The sequence below is a fragment of the Phasianus colchicus genome, chromosome 2 (assembly GCF_987193195.1).
Source record: "Phasianus colchicus chromosome 2, bPhaCol1.hap1.1, whole genome shotgun sequence".
Taxonomy (NCBI): Eukaryota; Metazoa; Chordata; class Aves; order Galliformes; family Phasianidae; genus Phasianus; species Phasianus colchicus.
The window spans coordinates 67,775,178-67,797,138 of NC_143437.1; the positions used below are offsets into that span (position 1 = coordinate 67,775,178).

Here is a 21,961-nt window from a genome sequence, read left to right on the forward strand (position 1 = left end):
CCCATTGGTCCGGGGCACCGAAGGGGCGCTGAGGATCTGCGAGACGCCCGGCGGGGACGGAGAGCGGGACGCGGTGGCGGCGGGGTCCGCTCCCGGCCATGCTGGCGCGGAGAGCGCTGCGCTGTGCGGCGCGGCGGGGCGGGCAGCGGCCTCCGGTGCGCGGCCTCCGCGTCTCTCCGAGGGCGCGGTCCGCCATGCCCTCGTGGGTCATCGACCGGTACGGCCGCAACGAGGTGCTGCGCTTCACCCAGGACATGGTGTTCCCCGCCATACAGTACCCCAACGAGGTCATTGTTAAGGTGCACGCCGCCAGCTTGAACCCCATAGACCTTAGCATGAGAAGTAAGTGGCGGGGCACCAGCGGCCCTAACGGCGCTTCTGAGAGGCGGGGTGTGAGATGGCGGGCTGTTATTAGGTGTGCGGTGTCCCATAATCGCACACGTTTACCTGTTCCTTTGGATTCCTACTTGTGTGATGTCGGAAATGGAGCACGTACAGCAGAACTCTTAGGATTTCTGCCAGCGTTGCTGCGTAGTAAACTTTTTATAATAAAGAGCCGTTTTATGTGGTCTAATTAAATCACAGCAACGATTTGTTGAATTGTTATGTGGTGATTTGTATCCTGCGTGCTCTTTGTTGGGGGTGGGTGAGAAAGCTGTAATTAAGATTTCCTTATCACTCGTAAAATCCCCAAGTACTGCAGATTTTGTGCGTATTTAAATTCTAAGAGAAATGCAGAATGTGCTGAAAATGGGGCATTGTTTTCAGACGATTCTTTCTAAATGGAATTATCCAGTTAATGGATTAAATCCCACCAAGGTAATGGCTGATTGCATGTTTTCTAGGTGGTTACGGTGCAACTGCATTAAATATGAAGCGGGATCCCCTGAAAATCAAGAGCATGGACACTGAATTCCCACTAACACTCGGTCGAGATGTCTCAGGTGTTATCATGGAATGTGGACTGAGTGTGTCTTATTTCAAACCTGGAGATGAGGTGATACCACTAATCTGGTCTTTTCTTTTTTCCTAAAAGCACGTAGTTAAACTATACCATGAGCTATTCAGCTGCCTTTCCCTAGTAAGAAAGTTCTTACCTTGTTGCACTCTGAATCTGGACTGTCTTGCAGTACCTTTTTAGAACACTGTCTTTGCTACATTTTTTCTCTGATAAACACTTTTCCGTAATTTGTGACTGCAAGTTAATTTCTCTTTTGATTTTGAATTTTTGGCAAATTGAAATAGGATTTCCGTCCTGAATGTAACTTTTCCACGTGGGTATAATATTGCACACAGAAATTGGTAGTTGTTTTCTGTTTGTTTTTAGGTATGGGGAGCAATTCCTCCGTGGAAACAAGGCACTCTCTCAGAGTTTGTGGTAGCTAGTGCAAATGAGGTAAACCTGCAAAAATGTGGATAACAGATGAGAAACAAAATTGTAAATACTGATGTTCTCCTCTTTTTTTTCCTTTGATGCCTGAATAGCTGTCCATTTCATGATATTTGACTTGATCAACACTCCTGCTAGGCATAATTGAAAATATGCAACAGACTATTTGCAATTCAGTAAAGCTGATTTAAATTTTTCAGTATCACATAGGATCCACTGTGTGATTTAGATAAGACTGATTTTATTTCAGGTATCTTTTAAGCCAAAATGTCTCAGTCACGTAGAAGCTGCCTCCTTACCGTATGTAGGTCTCACAGCGTGGTCTGCAATTAACAATGTTGGAGGACTGAACCAAAGTAATTGCAGCGGGAAAAGGTAAGTAACTTAGTTACTTACCCAGTGCTGGTGCTAAAATACAGTGTTTCTTTTTTATGCTGATCAGCAGCTTGTAAGACATGTTTAGCAGTGCTGAAGGCTGTTATGCCGTGGCATTCACAAAGATCAGCTGGCCTGAAGATGCCAGGTTCAGTCTGTGCAGCTGCTAAGGAAGAGGCTATTTCAGAGTGAGATTCAGCCTAACTTATGTCTTAAGGCCACTTGCTGGCACTGCCTCTCTTCCTTTATAGAGTGACTATATAAAAAGAGTCTAATGTATGTGTACTCCGTGTGACTATATGGATAATTTAAGGATTGGATCTTTAAGAATTTATTGGGACTGCCTTTCTGCTTGCAAGACAGCTGCCCAGATATAATATTCTCTCATCAGCTCACAAAAGGTCTTCTCAATCACAGAGGTGTGTTTCACTGAGATTCACTCCTGTATGCAGGAACAATTTAGGGCAGGCTGGTTTGCCAGCTTTTTGGAAAAAAATGACTGGGTCTCATTTGACCAGTAGGACAGAACTCATTTCATAAGGCCAGGAAGGTAGAAGAGGAGGGGAAAACAGGCAAGACTAGCAGCCAAACAGAAAAAAATTGGCTTTGTCAGCTTGTTAGTCTGACAATGGCAGGTGAAGGTCAGGAGAGGATAAATACTTTGAAAGACTGGAGCAGATTTTTTGCCTCATAAGGAGATGTGTAAATAGGTACTAAAGCTATGATGCTATCTCAAAAGTTTTTCATAAAAGAATAATTGGGCAATAGGAATCTAGGTACCTGACCTCCTCCTGTCTGGGATGTGTACTGTTGTAATGCAACACATAGCAAAGGATACCAGATTTACTGAAATTCTTCACCCACCTCTTTAGAAAGTAATTGAGAGATTGGTTTTTTATGTGTCATGGTAAATTTCATCACAAAAATACAAATTCATTGTTTGCTCTAAATATAATGTTCTGGGGAAACAAATTGCAAAATCTGAAATAATTTCAAAGACATCTTTGAAATTAACTTCCAGCTAGTGATAACATTCTGAATGTACCATCTTTTTTTTTTCTTTCTTAAGTATTTAGATTATTTTTTGTTATCTTAACTTTCATATGTAAATAGAATTAACCTAGAAATCTGTTGATGGGCTAACCTTATTTAGAGTATAGTATCTTGCCAATCTTCAAGTAAGTGTTTAGATTGTTAAAAATGAAATGCAAACTGCAGTTACAACACCTCTTCACATATAACATTTACTTTTAGGTTCCTAACAAGTATGTAATTGTTCTGGCACTGAAAAAATAAAAATTCAAAGCAGTGATCTTGTGAGGCAACAACTTACCTCATGCTTCTTAATTTCTCATAATAATTGAATGTGTTAGTAAGAAGTTGCCTGCATGAGTTTTTTACATTGGCCTTTTTGTCTCCTGTAGGTGTGTGTAAATAGCTATTTAGGAGGGTGTATGAAAGTGTGTCTTATTTTGAAAAAGTACCTGTATTCCTTGAGGAAAACTCCTTCACTGGTACTTTATTGCAGTATTAAGGCATAGAAACAACAAGTGTTTCTACTGGTGTGTATTGTTTTCTTTGCCTCTCTAAGGTGGAAGGGTGGGCTAACCACAGGTACTTGCTGTCAGTCCCACAGTGTGTTCCCTGTACCCTGATCTGATGGGACAATCTGCTGCACTTTTCCCAACTTTGTTTTTATGGGTTACCTGAAGTATGCTCACATTGTTTGTGGTGTCTCCTGCTTCACTGCAGCTCTAGTCATTTTGCCACAGCTTTTATCCTAAATCATTGTAATTTACATCAGTGTTCTTGCACAAGGTAAAAATGAATTGCTTGTTGTCCAGAATGTCAAGAATGACTCTGTGGTTTTCAAGTTCTTTCTGGATAATAACCTGATGAACTCCTTGTGGGTGAGGCTCCTGCTTCAGTAGAAAGGGAATATGGTTGTTCAACAGAAGCTGATAAACCTTCCTTGCTGTATTCACAAAAAGCATGTTAAAACATGACCATTTGGGAAGGCCTTGAAAGCTTTTATGTTGATAAGGAATGAGGGTCTTTATCTAAATGCAGGGTAAACATCTTTATGTTGGAGTTTACTGGGAAGAGGTACATTAGGATTATGCTATGGGGGGTTGTTAAAATTACACTCCTGGTTTACATGTTTGTAATGAAAATTGAAATGATACAGTAACCCAGGTTTTTTCTTCAGAGTGTGTGTTATTTCATCATTTTATCTGATGAGAATTTCAAAGTGAGTATAGGTTGCAATAATTTTCGATAGGGTCACACTCCTTGCTGCAAGAATAAATGTTTAGGGACGTTTTGTTGGCATAATCAAATGAAATTTGGCTTTATTTTTTAACAGCTCTTACACTGTCAAACGCTTTCCCACATCCTTAAGTTACACCAAGCAGTGTGCCCTGTCTTCAGCACTGTACAAAATGCTGAGCTGCTGAGCTGTGGCACACATGCCTCCTGATTATACAAGGATTTCTGTGTTGAAAGCATGCATGCAGGTGTGTGATGGCCACAGCAGCATGCACACAGCCCAGGGCAAGTGCTGTGCAGTGTGTGTGAGGGTGGTGACTTGCTTTGTGGTGTGAGTCACTTGGCAGCCTGGTCTAGTGTTAAATGGGGAGGTTAGTGGCCCTGCATGTGGCAGAGGGGTTGGAGATTCATGATCTTTGAGGTCCCTTCCAATCCTGGCCATTCTGTGATTCTGTGAAATCAGAGCTTTCTTAAGGTCAGTGTGTATGAAGTTCTAATAATTTAAAGTTTTGGTTAGAAATAGCCCAGGTAACATAGAAATAAAATAAATCTGGACCTTACTTCTACTTTGGGAATAGTGAGCATGTTTATTGAAGCCATAGCCAAGCAGCTCCCCACAGTTGAACGTGTTGCATCAGTCCTTGAGCAAAATGCACATCTTGAAGTTACAGCTTTCTTCAAATTCTGCAATGGAGGAAATGCCCTTTAGGCAAGGAGTAAAATTGGAAAGACAGTTTGACAGGGTGTGTTTGTTTTTTTTGGGGGGGGGGGGGGGCATCTTGGAAGGAGTTAAGGGTAGCTGTCTCTTGTAGCGATAAAGATGAGCTAAACCCAGTATCTTGAGCATGGTATCCCTGAGACTTTTCAAGGATAATCAGATCTGAATATAAATGTTGCTTCAGACATCTGTTGTTAGAAGCATGGTTCTGAGCATAAGTACATTTTGGCAGGTTTCAAAGCAGCAGGCATTGTGGTTTCAAATTCTTCATCTGAACTCTACAAGTTTAGATGAGTGAAATAGGGAATAGAATCTGATGAGTTTCAAAGGAGTATCCATTTTAGAATGGATACTGTGACCAAAGCCAGGACTCTTAGGTTACTTCAAAGAATTTTTGTCAACTGATACTCTAGATTGTCTAGTGCAATTTTGCATTGTAAAAGCCATTTCCCTCAGCATCCAGCATGGTGAGATGTAAAACAGGAACATCACCAGCTTTTGAAAATGCTGAAACTTTTCTGGCAAACAGAAGTTCTGGGAAACATGATTCTCCATAGCCCTATGCCAAGACTTCATCTTGGATGTAACTTTTGTTCTAGAATTAGTAAATGAGTCCAAAGTTGAAACACCATTTGTAGCTTTGCTTGCAAGGCTTTATTACTGATTCCCTATTTGAAGTTTAGCTAATTAATAAAAATACTTAGGTGTAATTTTTGATTAGGCTGCTGTAGCTTTAAAATTTTCACACCTTTGAGATTGCATTCATTTGTATGAAATTTAGGACAATGGGTTCAATTAAAATGAACTCTCATTTGATAATAATTTAGTGATATGCATCTTTGTTTTCTTAGTGGTTTACTAATTTCAAGAAGTGGGCATTTTACAGGGTGTTGCTGAGATGCACTGAACTAGTACAATTCTGCTGTTTTCTTCAGATAGTTTAATAGAACTTGTATAGTGAGGCTGCAACACTGTTGTTTGTCTTTTAGATAAATGTTCAGTGATACTGGAAAATTATGTTCCATATATTCTCAAGTCCTTGGTCTCTCTAAGTAATGTGACACTGAACTACTTCTGCTAGATAGCAGCAATTTGTGGAAAATGTTAGCAAGATCTAATTTTTGCTTTAGGAAAAGTGACAGCAGAGTCTGGGAGACAGAAAGATTCTTACTGACTTTGTTCCAAACTAAGCAATTAAATTTGGGAAAGTGTGGACAGAGACAGGATTATCTTTTTGTCGTGATAAATGTTGACAGCTCCACTGCCTGGAATTAGTGGAAAGCACATATGAGGAAGTCAATATGGCTGCAATGAGATAATGCTCTTGGCACAGGAAGCAGGATGAGAGCTGTGTTAAATCATATTATTAGGTATCTGAAGAGTTAACCATAAAGTAATACTCGATGACAAATAAGTGTTTTGCTTATAGTGATTTGGTGTTGGAGATATATAAGAATAAATAGTTGCTATACTGTTTGTTTGAAGATCTATTCAATAAATGTTCATTTTCTCTTACAGAGTGTTAATATTAGGAGCTTCTGGAGGAGTTGGCACATTTGCTGTACAGGTAATATAACACAGCATGCCCAGGGTGCATCTTCAGACTGTTCAGTACAAAGAAAGGAAGGGAGTTGAGGGACTGAAATATGAAGCCACCCATTGAGCTGTCAGAGCTCCAGAAGTTTTGGGACTTGCTCCATTCTGTTTTGTTACATTGTGTTAGTAGGAAGAAGAGGGCTTTAAAATAATGGGATAGGGAGTGTAGTTACTAATAGAGCACATTAAGTGCAGGATTCATAGAATCATAGGATGGACTGGGTTGGAAGGGACCTTTAAGATCATTCTACCTCCCTGCTATAGGCAAGGACGCCTCCTTCTAGACCACGTTGCTCAAAGCCCATCCAGCCTGGCCTTGAGCCCTTCAGGGAGGGGGGCATTCAAAATCTCTTAATTTGCAAAACTTGAAATTTGTCACTTGTTCTCATTCTCTTTCAGTCATCTCTGCTCCATAAATATGAAAAGAACTTGGCATATGAGTAGAAAAATGATGGAGTGTGTAGATGATTGCAATTGTGATCGTCTGTAAAATGGTAGCAATTATAACTGTTGTGGGTGGACAGTGATACTGGAGGCATGAGGCTTTCATGAGCAGTCTAGGGAAAGCATAGTGGCTTACATTAACATTCCATCATTGTTTTTGCCTTGTTGCCTTCTTGCATTCCTTCTTTCCAGTTGCCCTAACCTTATGAGAGTCAACAGTCTTTAGCTGACCAGTCTTCTACTGAATATCTTTAATTGTGGAACATCCTCCTTGTATGCTCTCATTTAATTCAGGGATTTTTATTCTAACTGGTGTCACCTTCTGTAGAAATAGCATTTTCTTGAGAATCTAAAAAAAAATATATCTTGAGTGATTGCATCATTATGTTCTGTGTTACAGGACCATAAACATAATGGTTTTAAGAAGCTCTCAGGAGAGTTTTAGTGGTACACTGTTTGCCTGATCCATGGTAAAACAGGTGGATAAGTTAGATCAGTGGGAAAGGCTATCCAACCATCTACTAGTTGTGATTTTTACCTAATTAATCTTATGATTAATTATTAATTAATCCAGAGTCAATTAAAAACAAAATTAGTGTGAATCTTTTGAATGAGATTTACAGAAGAGATGAATAACTAGCAGAAATCCTTTTCTTTGCTTTAAGTTCTGAAGCAGAAGAGCTAACCTGACCTGCTCCTTGAGATAAATCAGAGATTACTTTTTCTCATTATTAGTACTTTATTTACAGCAAGATAGAGGTATGGAATACTTAATGAGCAGGTAGGCAGATAAAATTAAATCCCTGCAGTGGTTGATCTGCTGACAGTTTTATAGATTGTTAGGTTTAAAAATGAATAGTCTCAATTACCAGATTCAGAAAACAAACTGAGTATTTTATTTGAAGTCTTATTTATCCTGAGAGCTGGTATTTGCAAATTGCATGAAAAATCCTCCTTCAGCCACCCCAACTCAATCCTCTACCATTTGCCTTAAATATCAGTAAGTTCTAACCATTGTTTGATATGTGATACGTTACCTTGTTTAATATAATAATGATATTTTTTTTCTTTTTAAGTATTTCTCACTAGATTTTAAACCTTTACCTCCTTTTTTCTTTTTTTCTCTTCTCCTGTTTCTAGCTAGTGAAGGCCTGGGGTGCTCATGTGACAGCAGTTTGTTCCCACGATGCTAGCACACTGATGAAAAAGCTTGGAGCAGATGATGTGATTGATTACAAATCTGGAAATTTGGAACAGCAGCTTAAAACCTTACCCTCGTATGTGTTTGCATTGCTTAATACTCAGATGAAGGGGTTGGCCATCAGTTCTTCTGCCTTTTGATTCTGGGCTGCAGTCTGTCAGGACTCCCTCTTTTCCTTTTCCTTTTTCCTTTTTCTTCCCACTTCCAAAGCCTTATTTCCTAAAGCAAATTCATCCTTGCCCTTTTTTTGAACATTATTTGCCAAGTGAGTTTTGCAAGCACAGATTTCATTGTAAGATTAAACCAGTTAATTGGGTTTATGGAGACAAGCTCACATTTTCATGTGCTTCTAATGGCCATGATTTGATCAGGTTTGTCAGCTTCCATTGTATGATCTGGGAGTGCTTAAAAAGGCATGAATAAATCAAAACAAGTCTCAGGAATCCTCTGTGAGGTTCCTAAATAGAAAAACCTACCTTCTGCAGGGAAGAATTATGTCAGGAAGCAATTTTATGACTTGCCTCCACTCCTGTAGGCACTGTGCAACATAGCTGGGAGTGAAAAGTGCTAAACATCCATTCTAGCAAACAGCCATTTTTAGGAGCTGTGAACCTTTATATGAATAAGTTTTGTGATGTAGTTAAGCCCATCACTTGTGTATACTGAGAGGAAGGATCCTATAGCCCTTCTCTTTTCAATTGTATTGACTCTTCAGACTCCATAGTGAGTTGTTTTTTTCTGGACCATTAGTTTTCATTGCATTAATTCCTGTTTTGTTGACAGCTTTTAGATTAACTCAACTATAACATGAAATCACACCCTTGGAAGACGGTCAGGAAAACTCTTTCTAGAGATAAGAAATTTTCCATTTATTTACGTATTTTTCTTTTTATTTGTGGATTTGCTAGATGAGATATATGCATTTATATGATCAATTATTTATTTCCATAATCTATAGTGCATCTGTTCCTAAGGAGATCGCTGAAAATGTACAGATGAGAATGAGCTGTGTATCTAACAGAATAGGTACAGTCACTCCCAGTTGCCACATTCAGCCCTTACAGGTTCATGTGCTGGGATAATAAGAACAAATGCTGAAAGTGTGGCTTGTTGCCAGCGGTTGTATATAACCATAATGTGAATAAATGATTTTAGACCCTTTTCTTTGAAGATCTGCTTCAAGAAGGGAGATGTAGAGAGAAGATGCTGTCAGTAGAGATAAAATGTCAATAATTTGTTTATGTAACTTTGACCACTGGAACTAGCTTCCATGTGAATACAGCATGAACAGAAGATGTTCCTAGTCAGGGCAGGAGTCCAGACCAGACTTCAGACATACATAACATTTTGTTGAATGGTAGGACCAGGCCTGAAAAATGTTTCAGTAATTTCAGTTGGAGGGATGAAGAGAGAAAGCTCTAGAAGACTTCAAGCAAATAGAGAATCTTATTGTGCATCGGAGAGTCTGCTTTTTGGAGTTAGGGGCCATTTAATTATTGAAACAGCCTCTATCTGCTATGCAGTGAATGGACAATAACCTGTAACTTTAACTTCCTTCCTATAATAAAGCTGGGATTTAGTTGAAGTCATAGGGTTTGCTTGCTGCTGTCTTGCAGGTGGATTATTTTAATGTACTGCAGTGACAGGTAGAAATGTGAACTACAACAGTTTCATATATTAGTTCATTTATGATTATTTTCCCTGTATCATGACTTTGAGCCTGTTCTTTACACGTCTCCAGATTTGATTTCATCCTAGATAATGTTGGTGGATCCACTGAGAAGTGGGCACTAGATCTCTTGAAGAAATGGTCGGGAGCAACATACGTTACCTTAGTGACACCTTTCTTGATCAACATGGACAAACTTGGAGTGGCTGATGGCATGCTGCGAACTGGAGTCACGATAGGCTCCAAAACCATGAAGGTATTTGACAAAATCCCATATTCTTGAATGTTGTGCTATACCCTCATGGCTTCCTTTGTGGCTTAGGCACTAGTCGTGCAGTTCATCTGGAGACATCTTTCTCATTTTCCTCACGCATCATTAAGTATACTTCAGATGCATTTTGATTCTGTCTCCTTCTGTCTTGCACCAAAAAAACAAAACCAACAAAAACCAGCATTGTCCTCATATATACATATGTTGTAGTCTAGGGTGCTTTGTAGTCTTGATGCCTTATTGTGTGTTGCCTTTTCCATGTGGCCTCCTAGGGAGTCTTGCTGTCAGCTAGCACTTTATAGCAAACAGAAGAAATCCCTGCCTTGTTGAAGTACGGGTGGTTTTACTACTTGCCTTAGGCTGGCCAGGGTTTCTCTCAAAACACTTACTGATTTTCTTCATCCTATACCAGCATCACAGAGTAATAAAAGTGACTGAGAGTGGCTAAAAAGTCTTTCATCTCTTCCATGTTTGTGTGGCTGGATGGTGATACTGATTTTTCTAGTTTAAAGCATTCTCCCAGTGAGGCTTTTTAGAATTTGTTCTTCTCTCAACATGCGTACTTACTATCCAAGTGACTGCTTTTCAAGTTGTTTCCATGGTATTTCTGTGATGAGGCTGAGTGAGATTCAAGGTCCAGTAACAATGTTTTCAAAGGAAATCTCAAAAACAAAAGCCTGGAAAGAAGCCACATAGTATGATTTCTCAGTTTGCATGTTTTCACGATGAAGAGCATTGTATGGCACACATTAAAAGTTGGCTGGTTTTGGCAGATGAAGACTTATGCCTATAACAGCTTTCTCAAAGAAGGCGCTCTTGACTTGTTTGTGTGATCTTCCTGGAATGCTTTTTGTGTGAGCTGCCATCTGTCATCAGATGGTGACGACTTTGGCAGATATGATGGTGGAAAATTTAATCACTGACACTGAGGTGGAAAGTTCTAAATGTCATATTGGTAGATTTATTTCACCCTCTTTGTGAATGTGTATAAACATATAGCGCCATTTCTCTCTTACATAAGAAATAATGCTATTTCCAGCTGCAGAGACAAGGTGGTTGTTTTGTTCAACTAGCTGACTTTTGCAGCTGGGCACAAAATTCACCCTGATCCTATTGTGGTAATACAGCATCCCTGTCTGTGCATTTAATCTGCGTGCTTAGATAACTTTTTCTTTTTTAGACACTAGCAAATAATGTCCGTATTTTTCCATTACATTGTTTCTCTGATGCTTCTGTCCTTACTTTCAGTTCCCATTTCAGTTTTCTCTCGTTATTTAAAAAATATATTTGTGATCTTTCTTGCAGCATCTCTTGAAAGGAGTCCATTATCGGTGGGCCTTCTTTATGCCAAGTGGACCAAGTTTGGATGAAATTGCACAACTAGTTGACTCAGGAAAGGTATGTCAGCAATGGCTATTTAGGTTTTTGTGCTGAAAGAGATGCTTCTTTGACTCAAAAAATGGCTCAATTCTCAATTAAGTAATACATTGTTCCAAGTCACAGCAGAGAAGACAAGTTAACAACTGATTTGCTCTGATTTCTAACTTCTGCCTTTGGCATTGAGTTTAGGTATTCATAATGCTTAAGGCTGTTTTTCTTTCTCCCTCTTCATCCTACTCCTTTTAAAAATCTCAAATGTAATAAGAGGAAAAAGTGCCCAGTGATTTGGTTCTTTGCTAGCAGGAATTATTTAGTGTAAATTCTGCTGTTGAAAATGATAAGCTTTTAGAGGCCTTGTTTGGTTCATTTGGTCAGAATGAACATGGCTGCATGTATGTCTGCATGTGCAAATCCCCTGGCACAGGTGAACAGAAGTTCTGCATGTCATGTGCACAGAACAAGAATATTCAGCTAATCATAGACCATGAGTGATCTGTGTTGGCTGACCGGTGTCTAATTATTTCAGTGCTTCAGAGTATAATTGTGATGATTCAGTACAATGACCTGAAATCTTGTGAGTGTTCATAAGCTTTTGGGGAATCTCAGAGTACCAGATCTTTTCAGGCTCATGAACTTATTACAAAATGCATGTGAGCTTGAGAGGTCAACCAGTTTGTGTATTGGATATGTGGTGCAGTATGTCCTGGCATGTTCTCTTCTGGGGAACTTCATGTTGTTAACATATTCAGAGCACAGAATACGAACAGTTGCATGCATCTTTTTGCATGGTGCCTAGGTAGAGGAGTATGCCCTGGCAGCTCATCATTCTGGTAAGTGAGCTGCCAGACCATCTTGCTCTCAAAATTTGTGCATACTTAGAACAATCTAGCGCTCTCAAGGACTATTGAGTTTGGATTGCCTTTATTCTTTATGCTTTATGTTCTAAAAGCTTGTATCACAGTATCTGCTTGCTTATATTTGCTTTTTCAATGCTGCTGCTCAGAATAAGAATCTCCCTAAATTCAGCCACTCCTGTGTTGTGAATGGGGTGCTGCTGATGCAGTCTGTTTCCTAAAAAGTTATCTACTCATTAACAAAGGTTATAGAAGCAAATAAGCTGTGGTGAATGGCAATCCTTGTTGGTTTTGCACCACTCCACATTGCACTGTGTGCAGTGCTCTATGCATTATTTTACAGTCTAGATAAAAAAACCCTGGAAGATGCTTCTCATCCTGTGAGTTCATCCAATCGTACAACTGAATTACAATCGGCTAAGAAACAGATACGTCCTTGCCTTTGTTCTTACTGTTTGTCCTGATCCTTAGCTGGTCACAACTTGTTTTGTGTTCTGCTCCTACCTTGTATGCAAAACAGAAATGCAGAATATGCTCATGAAAACCTTTAAAAAAATGCCTGTTTATGCAATAGAGATGGGGCTTAATCAGTATTCATCTGTCTAATAATATGGACAGCTGAGTTGTAATGCCTTTTAAAATGTACGTCATACGTACATGAATATCCCAATGTACTTTTTGTTGTAAGATGATAGTGAGGATAAAGATGTTTGCTTGTTGTTTTTTTCCTTTTAATTCTGTATCGACAAGACCAGGTCATAATGACACACTGTATATCTGCATTGTCGTCATCCTATCAGTATTGTGTTCTACTTTGTGAAATATTGCCAACACTGGTGTTGTCAACAGTCTTGTATGTCCCAGATGTGGTCCCAGATATGCAGCTGTTAGTAAGACTGAGTTTTGTTAAGACATGAGCGTTTCCTTAAATGGACAGATCATCCATTCAGAAGGGAGGTATTTGGAAAAAGGGGAAGAAAGAGATGTATTATGGTAAATTATGGTATACTGCCTCCAACAAATGTTTGTGTTTTAGTTGGAGTGTAATAAATGAGAATTTTAGGGACAAAAAGGGCTACTGAAGTGCAGGAAGAAGGCTAGAGGATGGTAGTAAAGTGAGCTTGTGTGGTTGAACTTAGTTTTGAGTGAACACATTGGACTGTTGCAGTTTTGGTTATTCTGAGATTTCAGTGAATTGTCCTTTCTTCTGTTACAAACACCTTGGGATTGCGTGACATATGAATAGGAGAGCTACTGAAAAAGGGGCATTTTTTAGGATAGCATAAATTTTGAAGGTGGATTTAAATGAAGGAAATTAAAAAGAGGCGATGCTATAGTAAGTTAAGCTTTGAAGAGCATACAGATCAGATCCATATGACAGGTTGTTTTTCTGTAGTTCTTCTGCACCAACACAGTTCTTTAATTCTGTTGTGTTCCATCATCTTCCTCTGTGAAAGCAAAAGGAGTCCCCATCCTTTAGTGGATGAACAAGCACAAAGGCTATTTTATTAAAAGATGCTTGGTTTTCACACACGTGACCTTTGCAACAAGGAATAGAGATTTGCAAAATGTCAGCTATGAGGATGAGCTCTTTTAGCAGTCTTTTTTAACAGGGAGAAGAAGGAAAGAATTTGATAAACTGGTTGGGCAAAGAAGGGAAATAATATCCTCTTTGTAATTCACTTGTGCATCAGCTCTGTTCTGGGGATCATAAAATCATTTTCAGCTTATGAGCTGTTTTCTCTGCCTTGCAGCAGAACGTCTTGCCAACAGCCTGCTGTGAGACTGGTGAGCTGGGAGGCTGCTGTGGTTGTGATGGGCACAGAGAAAGCTGAGCATTTCCTTATCAAACTTTCAAAATACTTGCTACTTTATAAACTGCTGGGATGTCCCTGTTGTGGGTTCAACTTAGTCAGTTAATTACAAGCCAGTGAGGGTTGGCTTAATGTAGGCTCTGCCAAATCAATAGACGAAGTGTGTGTCAGAAGCAAGGGATCTCTTCCATGGCAGAGCATTCATTTTGAATTACAAGGTTCTCAGTTAAAGACAACTGAAATCAATAAAGTCCTTGGTTCAGAACATAGATTTTCTGGCATACTGGTTGCTGAAACATCATCACTGGTCTCTGCTGGCAGCTTTGTCATGAAACAGCTTTTTAGGAATTAGTTTGATGTATCTGTTGTTAGTGTTGAGGGTTTTACATTGATAGTCTTGAATTTTATTTTATTTTTTTGCTTAACTTGTTAATTTATTGACCTCATATAGTTTTTCTACAAATTTCTGTAGTTACAATTGAGCACTTACTTTGCCTTTTATGGCGCCTGGTGGAGGAAGGCTGGCTCAAGAGACTCATTAGGGTAGTAAGGGGAAGTGCTAAAAATGTTGTATGCTCTTGCTGGACCATAACAGGGTGAGGGTTAATGTACAACCCTACAGAAATCTGAAAATTTCATTTTAGTTAAAGTGTCTTCTAAATACAGTGTAGGTGTATGTGTGTAGTATTTTGGTGGCTTAATACTATTCTCAAAGCAAAGTTGCAGTAGATGGGCAAAGATTGATTTTAGAGAAGTAAGGTTAAAGGAAGCAGTAGAGTCTCAGAAAGAGAACTGCATAGGGCATTCTTTGTATCGTTTCCTTTCTAGATAAAAGTTACAGCACAGATACACATAAGAAAAGCAATTGCATGTCTGTAACTTGTGTAACTTTTGTGCTGTGTCATGTGTACGTGTTGCTGCAGACAGAAGTTGTGTTGGATTTAGTGGTCTGCTTTATCAGATTGAAGGATGGGATGCTCACTGTTCTTTGGCCCCACTGCACTTCTTCCTGTGCAGAGCTGTACAAGCTCATTCCAATGACCATCCTTCCCTGTGTGCTAAACTGCAAAGCTTGTACCTTTTCCATTAATTTAGATTATTTTGTTGTTGTTGCAGTGCTTTTGCTTGCCAGGTTGGTTGGTTAGAGCCCAGAAATATTAATCAAGGAGGGGATGCCAAAGACTAATCAGTCCTTCCGTCTCTTCAAGAAGGAACCCCTATCTTCATTTAAATATGGCCAACAAAAATATAGTGATTTTTTATTAAAAGGCAGCTGCACCTCTTCCTACAAGCGATAAGGCTCTTTATGAAAGCTCTCTGGTTATGTCATAAAATGTCTGAAAAAGACTAAAAGAAATCTTGGGAAATGGAGAAATAGCATTTGAACATGAGAGCTCACATCAACCATAATGAGGTCTGGAAAACTTTCAGCAGATATCTGGTATTTAATCAAATGTGCTGCTGTCTGAGCCTGATATGATTGCACATTCTGTAGCGAGTTACTACTGGTCTCCTAGCAAAGCCAGGAACTACATCCAGCACAACAGTGAACTGTAGGATCAAGAAGACAGCTCTTGCCTGTTGAGAGTTGAGTTTGCTGAGACAGAAGATGATGCAGATCAGACAAAGATATTTTTATGCTATTTGTAGAACACGTAATATGCTTTCAGATGTTTTGTACAACTGTAGTAAAGTCTGTTCTGTCTTGTTGATATGGTCGTGTTGCCCCAGATCAGTATAATAAACAGCAAAAACAGTAGAACTGCTGCCATGAACATAACTGCTAGGGAATTCTTGAAGGCAGAATTGCATTTTGCTTTACTTAACAATTTTTCAGCACAGTTCAGTAGTAACCAAACCCAGGATCTTCCTTGCTTTTACTGATTTAAACTTGGGCTAGCCTGGCACATGCTGTCCCTCTGGGCTTGTTCCAGTTTCTTATGGCTCCTTATTGTGTTCTGTAGAAGCTGCTGCCAAGACCAATTAAGGAACATGAGATTTTTACACCTCTTCTACTCTGAACCATAGCCTGCTTAATTGGGATTTATCTTCTAGCATTTTAATAATTGTATTTAATACTTATGAGTTACTGTGAGCTGCTGTTACATGCTTGATATTAAAGAATGCTTCTTGGCTTGACAAACTAACAAAGAGTGTCTGGTAACACAATTGTTTGTAAAAGGACCATGGGAGTAGGCATTTTTTTTCCATGAGATGACAATGAAGTATTGAGCAGATAACTGCATGTTTAATTATGGGATGCAGGCTATGAGTTCTGTTCAAGTCTCTCATTGACAATGAAGGGATACTCACTGAAGGCCAAAGCAGAGCATCAAGTGCTGCATTTGTGTGTTGGCTCCTACACTGCATCTAGGCATTGTGGTCATGTCCTTTACCTTCCAGCTCAGGTAAGCCTAAATGGTGCAGTGGTCTTTTCCATTAAAGAAAGCATTTGAGGATTCTGAGGACTGATGGAACACATCACAACTCTCTCTGTGCACATGGGAGTGCCCTGTGCAGAGCATGCACACGAGCCATGCCCAGAATCACAGCCAAGACATAATTCTCATGGATGAGGAGATGGCAGCTGGGAGGGAGGCTCTGCAAAGCTGGACTGCCCTGTGGTGTGTGCACAGCCACCCTTCACGAGCCTGGGGAAGAGCCAATGCAGTGTCATTGCTCTTGGCGTGAGAAAACTTTTCTTTTTGTTGTTGAGCTAAGGTTGCTCTGTGGATCTCTGAGGTTTGGTAGGCTGTAGCGCTGTCTCTCCAGTGGCAGGAAGCAGCTACAAACTAACAGGAATTGGTTCCTGACAGGCTCTGCTGTGTCTGGAGTGAGACTGGAGTGGGATGGGGTGCAATGCTGCTCCTGTGTAGGACAGCCCTAATCAGCATCAACTGTGACTCTTTTATTTTTTGAAACACCAAGTTCATTTTAAGAAACCTAGATTCATTTCTAATATGTTCTACATCAGAGAGAATGGAGAGGAGGAAAACACCTTTCAGCCCCAGTCTGTTTTCAGGGAAACATTTCAGTGCAGGTGTGTATAATCCTTTCTCTCTCAGACTTTAGTTTAATCCCTTTTCCCTGAACAAATAGGTGTCCTCTGGCAAAGAACTGATGTGTGGCTGTAAATAGGCAGTGTTTGTATTATCCAGTTAATCTCCATTTTTTTTTTTTTATCACACATTCAACAAATAGCAGACACATCCCTGCTTGTTTGTCTGTTCACAGGAAGAAATTTTATCTTAGTCAGTGGATTATGGTAAAGGCTGAGTGAATCACTGTGCTGTGACATGGTCAGCCCTTTCGGGGTTATTCAAACAATGGGGCTGAGCAGCCAGCCAGATAAAATGTTTAATGCTCTAGATTGTCAGGATCATCAATTCAGTATTCATGTCTCTCTATAGCATTGCCTAAAGCCGGCGTTTAAATGGAACTAGAGGTTACATCAATGTAGCAGATGGGCTTTCAGTGCTTGGTGCTTGCAGTGCTTATGGTGTTTTGAACTGTGGGCTAAACTTGGGGTTCCTCTGAATCCCTGTGTGATGCTTTTTCACACGTGATGCTTTGAACTTCACCTAAGGGGGACTTCCGTCAGGGCTGTAAGCTGCAACCCACAGTACAGGACTGCAGGTAGCAGAATGTTGAAAGTGTTTTTCTTCTTGCACAATTACTGCATGTGTCTGAAGCAAACTCCCGGCACCCCTGTGCTTCGCAATGCCACATGGCTGAACTGCATCCTTCCTGTGATCTCTTTCCCTCCTCCCAGCCCCTTGCCCAATGAGGGTCAGCTGTGTCCATGTGTTTCCTTACTCTTATTTTTCTGAACTGAAGCACATCTCTGCTGCCATTAACAGTAATTGCTTGTACAAGCGCTGCACGTGTGCTTGGATCACCAGAGTTACTGGATTGTTGGTGTTCTTTTTTTTTTTTTTTGAAGGCTTCTGCTATGAAAGCAAGGGTTGATCTTTAGAACAGTGACTGAAGAGCAGCACATTCCTCTTGCTGATTGTCACGGCAGCTGCAGTTTACTCTGATGCTCACTTTACCCACAGGCATCCCATGCAAGTGGTTTTGAGGCTGTGTCCCCGACTGCCAATGCTCAAGATGATGTTTTCATTCTGTATTAAACATGATTTTCACTTGAACTTAGTTATGACCCACATCTATTTCCTGGTTGAGCAGCAGTGTTAAACAGCATCTTTCTGTCCCTTTTGTTGCTTTCTACTCCTGCCTTTGCTTTGGGGTGTGGCTGCAGAGATCGCTGTGATTAAACAAGGGAAAGGCATTACCCAGCCTCCTGCCCTGCAGCCTGGCAGACTGAAGGCACTTAGTGAATTTATTGGCACAATTGCTTTCTGTAGGAACTGGCTGCAAGTTCTTTATCTTTGAAGGGATTCGCTCCTTCCTACTTTTCTGCCATGTGACATTTCTGCTAGGCATGCATCAACATAATAGAGAACCTTAGAAACAAAATTAAGATAGCAGTATAATAGTTTGGTTATTGTTGTCTTAAACTACTGTTAAAACAAAAAAAGAAGTAGTTACTCTAGTGCAATAATTGGACTTGAAGGTAATAAAGATAAATGAGAAGAGCATGTTTATGTGTGCGTAGACAACTTCTGGGTTGCAATTGTGCTGCTGGGGAGGGTGCTGGATGCCTAGAACCCAGCTTGGGAAACGTGTGTTGTGAGAGACCTTTCCTTGGTAGCGCTGTGTTCTGAGCAGCAGCTACTCCACCTTCTGGTAAAAGAAAGTTTCTGAAAGAAGGCACTACTCTGATTGACACACTTGTCTCATTTCCTTTCCTGGCAAAGCACATGTCCTGCTGAGAAGGCCATTACCAGTTCTAGAAGTGCTAAGCAAGATAAGTGTGCCTGATGGTACCTGCAGGGAAAAGGCTTGAAAATATTTTTCAGTGATATAAGTAAGAAGGATATTTTCTAGTGCAGTAAGAAGAACGTTTGGATCTTTGATTCTTAAAATTTCTATTACTGAAGGAGCTGGCTGCACACTCATCTGTTGCTTATGTCCACTGCTAAGATGATGAGCAGGATCAGTTCAGCAAAGGAAGAGTGTGTACTGGCCTGATAGGAGGGGATATAAGGTAAGAGCCCTGCCTCAGGATGGGTGCTCTGGCAGCAGTTGTGTAGACAGAGCTTACTGTTGCCTCTGGAAGGGTGATTCAGAACATGGTAAAAAATAATTTTCAGAAACAGGTGGGATTTCTTCTCCCTCTGGTGGCATACTGCAATAGCTAAAGAAAGTGCTGGTGGGGTTTTCTGGCTCCTTAATCATAGGTGGGCACAGTGAATTGGTAGTCTTCACCTTCATTATTAGTGATTGCTCTAAAACAATCCAGAAGGCTACTCTACAAAATTAATGCCAGAATAGCAGTGGATGCTAGCCAGGCTTCATGATCTATGCCAGCATGAAGACACAGGGCTGAGTTTTCAAGTGTATCCAAATGATTCAGCAACAGTGTACTTTCTCTTTGTACTTCATTTGTAGCCAGGTCCTTTGAAGATACTAGATTCAAAAATATCTTAAAACACTGCAACTCTTGGAAGGTTCTTGGTTTAACAAGAAAACCATATAGATACATGGGAGGTTAAAGCTTTGCACCATGCTTTATTTTTTTTTTTTCCTAGGCTAGGGTTCTGAGCTGTGCTATTAAAAATATTTCAAAACGTGGGGAGAAAGCAAAAACCCTTCTCCTGCCTGCAGAACAGTCCCTGAAAAGAAGTTAAAAGGTGGTGACTGCACTGAGCAACTTCTGCCTTAAGTACTATTAAAAATCCTTCTCCTTTCCTTAAACAGTGTGAAGGTGCTAAAACAATGTCATTTTATTCCTAATGCAGTGATGCTTTATTCTGCAGGTTCAGCCAGTTATCCAAGAAGTCTTCCCCTTTTCTGAAGTTCCAAAGGCCTTTCTGAAACTAGAAGAAGGACATGCACGTGGAAAAACAGTGATTGATGTCATTAATAAAAAATAAAGCAATTCTAATCATTGTTGTGCCTTCAGTCACATGCTTAGCTGGTAAATGACACTTGAACCTGAACTGGTATGTAGCATCTGTTTCTCCTTACAAAGCAATTAAAAAATGAATCATTTAAAAAGTTGTTTTGTTTTAGAATAGCCTCTTTGGTTCCTTTCATACACTGTCTGTTACAAAAAGTGTTAATACACAGATAAGAAATACCAATGTCTCTTCAGGTAATTGTACACAAAAACCATTTTACAAATAGGCGTATCCTGCAAAAGTAACAACTCTAAGTGTTGGAACCCAAGAAGCTTGGCAGCATTTTGAGTTTGGAGCTCTGTTCTCTGAGTGGTTCTAGCTAAATATTGCAAGGGTGAGACAGTGTCATCTGATTGTCCATGTAGAACCCATGCCATCCTTTTCTTTCTTTTCTCCTTTCCTCGGTTTTTGTTTGCCTTTATTAATATACGTAACATGTATAACAACTCAGTCTGGTTCATTCTCAAAACTTAACTTCTGTAGGAAATGGTTGCATTGCTGGCTCAAGATTGTACTTCAACTTTGATGTACTTTGATCAAATCTCTCATGGCATAACTAATCTGAGTAGAAGCACAGAACAAAATCACTGTAATTATCACTGTAAGTGATAATTATTCCAATTGCCTGACTCTTGATAGCAATTCAGCTGACTGTAGTGTTCATGCAGGACAGTCCTGCCCCCTATCACAGCTGATGCTGTTGAAGTGTTTGAAGCTGTTGGTCTGTTTTTAACACTACTGTTGTGTTAGAGACACACGTGAGTTACTTACCTGCAGCTGCACAGGTAGATGGAAGGGAAATAGTAACCTCCTAATTGAGAGCTGCACAGTTCCTGTGGTGCAGCTATGGCCATGGAAAAACCACACCATGCAGTGCATTACGGGGGTAGAAGCAGCAGCCATGTGCTAATGCAGACCCCTGTGCAGTGAGCACCTGTTTATACAGGAGAAGCACCTTCCTCAGAGCCTGCAGCTGTAGCAGAGGAATTAGTGCCAGAGAAGATCACAAGATAGAAGCAGAACTGCCAAATGTCACCTTTCTAACTTGAAAATAATTTCAGTAAGTTGTTATTATCTAACTTAAATTTATTTGTGAAATGCTATATTACATATAGCAAGAGCACATTTGGAACCAATAACAACATATCTTCTATGAAGAACTAAAAGCAGCACATTTCAGAGCAACAAAACTTCAGTACTTCTGTACAGAAAGAGGAAAATTATTAGTAAGGCACTTCCTCTGGGCTGGTGACAATGCAAGCACCAGTGTCATTTGAGGCAACACAATAGTAATGAAAATGTTACTTTTGAACAGACTTACTGTGCAAGACAAAGGCCTAGGTGCTCCTGGGAGCAGCATGTAATAACACTGAGCTAAGCCAGAACAAAACACAGCAGCATAGTACAAAAGTTTTTTCATATTTTACTTTTCTGCCAATATTAGCATGGAAAACTAACACAGCAAGCCAGAGCATAGGCCAAAAGTTGGTGGCCAAAAGGCTTGGTAACCACAGTGTGCTTAGGTGCTTTCGCAGTCATGGTTATTGATAGTTTCCTTAAGAATTCTTTTTTTCTATATAGGAAATGATTCTAGAGTTCAGGAAGACTGTACTTACTGGAGCTATTTCAAAAGAGAAAATGTATTGGCAAAGAAGTCAAATATATGTAACAAAAAAATTAGGCAGCTTAGGAAATGGGCAGGCAAGTTCTTCACATTCTGATAAGTTCTTTTGTCAACCCTTTCTTTTTCTAACAACCATCTACTCATTTATATCCTCCCTCTACATGAGAAAATCTAGATTATTTTTCTTCTTAATTTAGGACTTACTACTTTAGCATACTAACTATATTTGAAACCACACATTCTTTGGATCTGCTGTTTGCTAGTGGTCTTAAGCTTTCTGTAAACATAAGTTTGTTACAGTGAGACAAATATATTAAATTTTCAGTAGTGA

General features: G+C 39.8%; 1 protein-coding gene across 5 annotated transcripts; it reads left to right on the forward strand.

The window, feature by feature from the left end:
* The first annotated feature begins 20 nt into the window (after window positions 1-20).
* Window positions 21-20,103, forward strand: RTN4IP1 (reticulon 4 interacting protein 1). 5 transcript variants are annotated; one of them, XM_031611253.2, is made up of 10 exons: window positions 21-342; window positions 846-997; window positions 1,328-1,396; window positions 1,641-1,765; window positions 6,270-6,318; window positions 7,932-8,068; window positions 9,734-9,917; window positions 11,238-11,330; window positions 19,635-19,768; window positions 19,863-19,995. In XM_031611253.2, exons 1-9 carry the CDS (start codon window positions 99-101, stop codon window positions 19,731-19,733), a joined length of 1,152 nt encoding a protein of 383 aa, XP_031467113.2. In that variant the 5' UTR covers window positions 21-98; the 3' UTR covers window positions 19,734-19,768; window positions 19,863-19,995. The 5 variants fall into 5 exon arrangements, with proteins under 5 accessions (XP_031467113.2, XP_089992054.1, XP_031467112.2 ...); XM_031611252.2 differs by lacking the exon at window positions 19,635-19,768 and having other exon boundaries at window positions 22-342; window positions 19,863-20,103; XM_090135927.1 differs by lacking the exons at window positions 19,635-19,768; window positions 19,863-19,995 and adding an exon at window positions 18,984-19,592 and having other exon boundaries at window positions 22-342.
* Window positions 20,104-21,961: the final 1,858 nt, after the last annotated feature.

Bases quoted from the DNA above. Each gene is read 5' to 3' on its own strand.
- RTN4IP1 (XM_031611252.2), top strand. From the start codon at position 99: ATGCTGGCGCGGAGAGCGCTGCGCTGTGCGGCGCGGCGGGGCGGGCAG. The intron at 1,397-1,640 runs GTAAACCTGCAA...ATTTTATTTCAG, and splicing joins TGGTAGCTAGTGCAAATGAG to GTATCTTTTAAGCCAAAATG. The intron at 9,918-11,237 runs GTATTTGACAAA...TCTTTCTTGCAG, and splicing joins TAGGCTCCAAAACCATGAAG to CATCTCTTGAAAGGAGTCCA.